Source organism: Microtus ochrogaster, unplaced genomic scaffold (assembly GCF_000317375.1).
Source record: "Microtus ochrogaster isolate Prairie Vole_2 unplaced genomic scaffold, MicOch1.0 UNK26, whole genome shotgun sequence".
NCBI classification, from domain to species: Eukaryota; Metazoa; Chordata; class Mammalia; order Rodentia; family Cricetidae; genus Microtus; species Microtus ochrogaster.
Window position 1 is genome coordinate 1,668,848 of NW_004949124.1, and position 6,510 is coordinate 1,675,357.

Consider the following 6,510-nt stretch of genomic DNA (forward strand, 5'->3'; position numbering starts at 1 on the left):
CCAGGGTTTCTCTGTCTCTTCTTGATTGACATTTTAGGCTGCATAAGTCTTTGTGGTGAGGGATTGTCCTGAGCTTGGAATATTTAGTCCCATATCCTGGTCTTAGGAGCAGCAGCAGCAGCAACAACAACCTTTCTACTGATTTCTACTGATCATGTCACTAACATGTCCCAGACAGCCAAATGACTCATTTTGTAGGGAATTCCACTCTGGCTAACAACTACTGTTTCACAGCCATCGGCATCCCCATTTGTCCTGGACTGAGGAACTCATAGGATTTGGCACGTGAGACACAGCACAGTCTAGGGACAAACTGGGATATCAATCAACTGACAAAGAAATTCGTTTCTTGGTCCTGACTGGGCTGTACTGGCTGAGGGACATTGTGTTGATGGCGTGACTGTCCCGGTAATACTGTTTCTCAAGATGCTGCTGTGCTGGCTACATCTGACTCAGGCTCTTTTCTTCCTTTCCTGTGGTCTTCCAGGAACACTGGATGTGTTCTCTTGTGGGCTGTCTGAGTGACTGAGTGACTGCGGGGCTGGGGAAGGACAGAGTGGCTGCTGCGGTGGAGGTGGGGTGGAAGGGAGCACGGGGAGGGATGGAGCAGGGAGAGCCCATTGGTGTTGCCTGTGTGCATAGACCTTTACACCAGGAGTTAGGGACACTAACTCCTGAGGGGGAGGTTCAGTTCTATTAATAGACTGTGATTATATTCCATAAGCATTTTTATTTATTTGGTGTTTGAAATTTATTTGTTTGTTTATTTATTTATTTTTTGTGAGCGCCTCTGATGATTTGACAATGTCTGTGCAAGTCTCAAGCATGTTTTGTCTCAGGATTTGTTCCTATGATGAAGACACTTTTGCAACAAGCGTACATATTTTTGGTTTTCTGCAAGTTTATAAGGCACATCTGAGAGACTATTTGTCTCTCAGCTCTCTGATTTTGGTATCATTTTTATGTTCCTTTTTCTGGAATGAAGAGCTGAGTTCTGCAGGGGATAAGTGACAGGCTGTAGTCAGTGGCCAGGGTTTGAGTCTGGACACTGAGTTCTCTGTCTGCGACCTGCATAGTTCACCAGGCCACGAGAGAATGAGTTAAGCATGCCAGTGCCGAGTCTGCATCAGCGTAGGCCGGACTGGAGAAATAGCAAGTGTGGACGGGAAGAGAGTGAATCAGCTCTTATTAGCAGTGACTGACAAAGGCTTCCTTCCCTCTTTCTTCCTGGTATGGCAAGTGGGAGGAGAATGAAGCAGGTTCCACCAGAGCAGGTGCCCAGAATTCAGACATCTGGTGCCAAGACACAGCCCTCACTAATCTGGGCACACACTTTCTCTGTGTACTTTGACATAGGAGCAGAGAGGGTGAGCTGCTGTGTGGTGTGTTTGTTTGGTCCTTCCCGGTGGATTATGTAAACCTGTGACTAATGCCAAGAACTGTCCATGCCTGGGGCTGCTTCTTCCCCATTGGCCGACTTTGTTTCATTTTTGCTGGGAGGCGTATCTTCCAAGTCTCACGGCCGTGATATCTGCAAGTACCTCCTGGGAACTCAGTGACTCGACCAGCCAAGATGACTGCAGACGAGTTGGTGTTCTTTGTGAATGGTAAAAAGGTAAGCAGGAGTTGCCTTTTGGTTTGGAGTTCCTGCTGTCTGGAAAGGGACGTGTGTCATCTCTCCTACCTGGTCCCTCTGATTTGATCTGGTCTCATTGTAGTTCAGGAACTTCAGGGCAAGAAGAACACAGGCAAGACACTCAGAGAGCAAAGGAGGGAGGGAGAGGGAGGACAGAAAGGTGTCCACACTATGGTAGTGAACATACTGATTTAGAGGCAGGAAAAGAACAGTCTAGGTGAGGTGGGGAGTCATCAACACCCCTCTATTTCCCTGTTTAAGTAAACCCAGCCTAGTACTTTGATGGCTCTGCTTGCTGAGAGCAGCGGCAGGAATGTGTTTTCACGCTAATGCCAGGCTATACAACACATTATAGCCGTCGATTCTGATGTATCTCGTATTATAGATTTAACAGCTCGAACTGATTTACTGTGTGGGGACATATACTGACACCTTGTGGCAAGCCATCATGATTATTATTTTCATTACGGAACTCCCCTCAACCATCTCTCAGTTCTTTAAATAAATATTGCAAACCTCTTAAACGTCACCAGTGCAGGAAGATGTAGAAAAAGCACATGGGGACCACAAATCCCTGGTAGCCTGGGAGTCTTTGCTATGTCTGTGCCATACTGGGAGAGGAGCCGCAATAAGTGTATTGTCTCCAAGTTCTGTTTACCTCTCCACAAGATACTCACAGCACTTCAGCACCACACTTGAGAACAAGACTGTAGGAGAAGCCCTATCACGCCCCACCTGTGACTGGCTACAAAGACAGTTTAAACCATTAGTAGGCCAAAGCGTCCCCAAAGAATGATTTTCCTTGCCTTTTTGTTGATACTTTTGTGTTGGTTGGAGAAGCTGAGTAACTTCTGAAGGAATTTGCAAAAATGAACACGTGCTTCAGAGACTCCCTAAGGACTTAAACTGCCAGGATCTGTTTGGGTAACTAGCATGGAAACTTTGGGATCCATTTCAACACCAGTACTGTCAAGACTCTTGGATTCAGATTGAGCCATCTCGTCTCTAGGTCCTCAGGTCCAAGATCCTCTCTTTGAGATGCTTCTGGTTTTGAGTTGAGCAACTGGTACCTACCAGAGCTAGGTCGAAATGCCTATGCTGGTGGTAGTAAGGCCCTTGCACCCAATATTTGAAACTTCTTTTGCAATCAGCAGTAACATCATACAGGTGTAGAAAGAGCTGCTGAACTGTCTTTTTACAATTGCTGTGTACACAAAGACGTTTCCTTTGGAGCTTTCATAAATGGTTTTTTTTCAGCGACTTAATAGCAGGATTCAAGGACTCTTAAGGTCATGTCTCACTCTAGGTTTTTTTTTTTTTTTTTGTTTTTTCGAGACAGGGTTTCTCTGTGGTTTTGGGGGCCTATCCTGGAACTAGCTCTTGTGGCCCAGGCTGGTCTCGAACTCACAGAGATCCGCCTGTCTCTGCCTCCCGAGTGCTGGGATTAAAGGCGTGCACCACCACCGCCCGGCTCACTCTAGTTTTATTATCTCTTAAGCTGTTGATTTGCATGTGACCCACTGTTCTTGTGAAGGGCCATCAGGCTCTGTGTCTGGGAAGGAGTGTTTTTGAGGTGAACTGACTTGGCTGGAATTGCTTCTTGGGTTTTATTTGCACCACAGTGGAGCGATGTTTAGATTCGTTAGAGAGTAGCATCGTGCCAGACCCTTCTGTTTCCGAAAGATTCTGCCCCTGTCATGTTCTCGCGTTGAATAGCCAGCCATGCTTGTCATTTAAGAAGATGTAGGCTCTTGGGAAGCTGCCAGAAGGATGAAGAGGCAATGCAGAGAGTAAGGACAAACACAGTTGTAATAAACACAAGAGCAAGCGAGGGGGATTGGGGCGAGTAGAGGTGTCTTGAGCAACTTTGGATTAATTTCCTTTTTCAAGATGTTCTGGGCATTGGGCCATAGATATTGTGCAAAGCTGTTACCAAAGAAGCTGTAGAAAGATGGTGGCTCATTCTCATCTGGGAGCAGGTGGACAGAGGGCAACATGTCGGAGCCAGTTTCTTTTTTCACTGTGTGGGCCCCTTTGTTTAAATTCAAGTTGTCAAGCTTGGAGGCAAGTGCCTTAGCCTCTGAGCCATCTTGCCTGCCCCTCTCTCTATCTCTTTCTTCCAGGATAAATATACTGAATATATATACGAGCACAGATGAAAATATGTATGCAAGCATACAAATAATTTTATATATTTGACAAATATGTATAAATGTATGAAATTTATACTCTTTCTAGACAACTAAGAGTTTCAGATGTCACATCTCTGTATTTTTATCCTAGGAATGAAGATGTTCTTGTTCTTAGAGACCAACAATTAATTTATGAAATTCAGAAAATGCCACTTTGATATAAAAGCGTTGTGTGTCTCACGCAAATTTATTATAATTTTCCCATTAATGTCATTTATCATCCCCTAGAAGAGTTGGGCTGTGGATGTTAGGGCTTTTCCATCTCATCTCATTTAACTTTAAATAGTTCCTGTGTTTCCTTAGTCGTTAGTGACATTGGCATTTCTGAAGAGAACAGGCTAGCTATTCCTTAGGGTGACACTAATTCTGAGCTTTCCCTCACGCTGTCTTGTAATTTGGTTCCCAGTCTGCTGTTTGGGCAGGACTACCCCAGAAGTAATGCCTTTTCCTGTGGCATATTCTATCAAGGGATATATCATAGCAGCCCTGCCATTAGTGACCTGGACTTTCAACTCTAGGTTAAGGCTGTGTCCATTAACTCTCTTCCTCAAAAGACAACTCTTTTTTCCTTCATAATTAATAATCTATGGACAGGTACTTTGAGGTCATATAACTATATGGCCATCTCATTCGTCAAGATTTCATGCACTGATCACCACCATTGTTTATTAACTGGATCAATTATTGTGCCAGTTGTTGGATAGTTATATTTATTAGATTCAGAGGTAGTCGGTCTTCCATCTGTTTATTTATTCACTGATTAATTATCATTTAAAGTTACAGATTTAAGTGTGTATAGTGTGTTATCACCCCTTAGAATCTACCTACTTACCTACCTTCTTCCTTCTTTCCTTGCTTTTTTGAGACAGTGTCTCATTTATGTAGCCTGACTGTCCTGGAACTCACTATGCAGACCAGGCTGGCCTGCCACCCCCTCCTCCCGTCATTATTTCTTTTAAAGTTCAAATTTCCAGAGAAATCTATTCACTCATTTTTTTCTTTAATTTTTTTATCACTACATTGTATGCATTTATTCTCTGTGTGCGTGTATGAGAGAGAGAGAGAGAGAGAGAGAGAGAGAGAGAGAGAGAGAGAGAGGCTATGAATGGATCAAGCTTCGCATCCAGCCTTGCAGCAGGCCCCTTTACCACCTAAGCCATGCTGCTGGCCCATCCACCACAGTTTTTATAAAGCTGCTTCCTCACAGTGCAGCTTGTGTCCACTGTCACTGCAATGCCCACAGACTCAGTTTCAGGAAGGAAGGATTTGTTTCAGCTTGTGGTTTCAGAGAACTTAGACTACACAGGCAGATCATCATGGCAAACAGTTATCTACAGCATAACATGAAATAAGAGCCAAAGGCTGGGGATAGTCTTTAAAACCTCCCCCCTCCCCGCATGACCTTCCAGTTACCCTAGCTCCATCATGTCATCTGGGTGGTAACAAGTGCTCCAAACATCACCCTGCAGGAAACCTTTCAGTTTCAATCTGCGTGACACCTGCCAAAGGTTTTCCCCCTGGGCTTTCAGTTTTTAAGAGTGTTCCATGGGGCGCACTGCAGCAAGCTCTGAGCCACACCTCAGAAGTAGCCTGGTCAGCCACTCTTTGTAGATATTCAAGGAAGTGTAGGCCTACAGCTGTGGTGATGTAGAAAGCCTTGAACAGGGGAGCCTATGATGTCTTCCAACAAGTCAAGATGTGTGAGAAAGAGGGAGACGTGATCAAGGTATGGGACTGGGAGAGAAGAGAGGGATTTTTCAATCCAATCAGATCAGGTTGCTAGGGAAGTAGGAGGCAGGACAATTAAAATGGAAGACAGAGGATATATCTAAAAGGGTCTTGAGGGACACTAAGAAGCTTACCTTGAATTTATAGGTAGTCACAGCAGGGGTGTGTGTGTGTGTGTGTGTGTGTGTGTGTGTGTGTGTGTGTCTAGTGTGATGTACTATAGGAGCAACATGGAGAAAACTAGCATGCTTAAAGTCACTGATACCCACCAGAAGGGTGATAAAGATCAATTTTATTTGCATTCATGATTTCTTCCCCAAGAAAAGGGGCTTCACCTTATGTAGACTTAATAACCAGGATGTATTGAGCAAGCTGGACTCCTGGGGTGTTATCATAAAAGAAAGAGAAGTTTCAAAAAATGTTAATTATTTTAAACTTAAAATGTTTTACAAGTGTGCATTGTGCGTTGATGGTATTACTCACATCCCCACCCTCTACTTCCTTCCCTCCTCGCTCCTGTCTGTTCCCTTTTCCCCACACACTTTCACTTCTACAGCCATGCCCTACACTTACACTTTTACAGGTAAGTTAAGTCTATGGATTCCAAACGAGAGAACAGAATATTTGTCTAAGAATTCTAATTTCTGTCTCCCACTTTTCTTTAAACCCCATTGGAGGGGAAATCCTGAAGTTTCAGAAATGTATTATTTGGAGCCAATCCAAAAATACTGCTCTTGGGCTGAAGTGATGGTTGTGTAGGTAAGAACCCTGGAAGCATGAGAGCTTGAGTCTGAACCCACAGCTTCCATAAAAATGGCCAGGGCTGGTTGCACATGCCAGCATTGGGGGTTGGAGCCAGGCAGACCCCAAGAGCTCATGGACCCAGTGAGAGACCCTGTCTGCAGACAGTAGGACTGAGAGCAGTAGCCGGTGACACCTGATGACCTACTGTGA

At 44.5% G+C, this 6,510-nt stretch overlaps 1 protein-coding gene across 1 annotated transcript in view; it reads left to right on the forward strand.

The window, feature by feature from the left end:
• The first annotated feature begins 1,539 nt into the window (after positions 1-1,539).
• The window catches only part of Xdh (xanthine dehydrogenase), a 63,713-nt gene continuing 58,742 nt past the window's right edge, over positions 1,540-6,510 (forward strand). Inside the window, exon 1 of the mRNA XM_005367945.3 lies at positions 1,540-1,615. Within this exon, the coding sequence (XP_005368002.1) occupies positions 1,574-1,615 (42 nt within the window). The 5' untranslated portion in view covers positions 1,540-1,573. The remainder of the gene's footprint in view (positions 1,616-6,510) is intronic.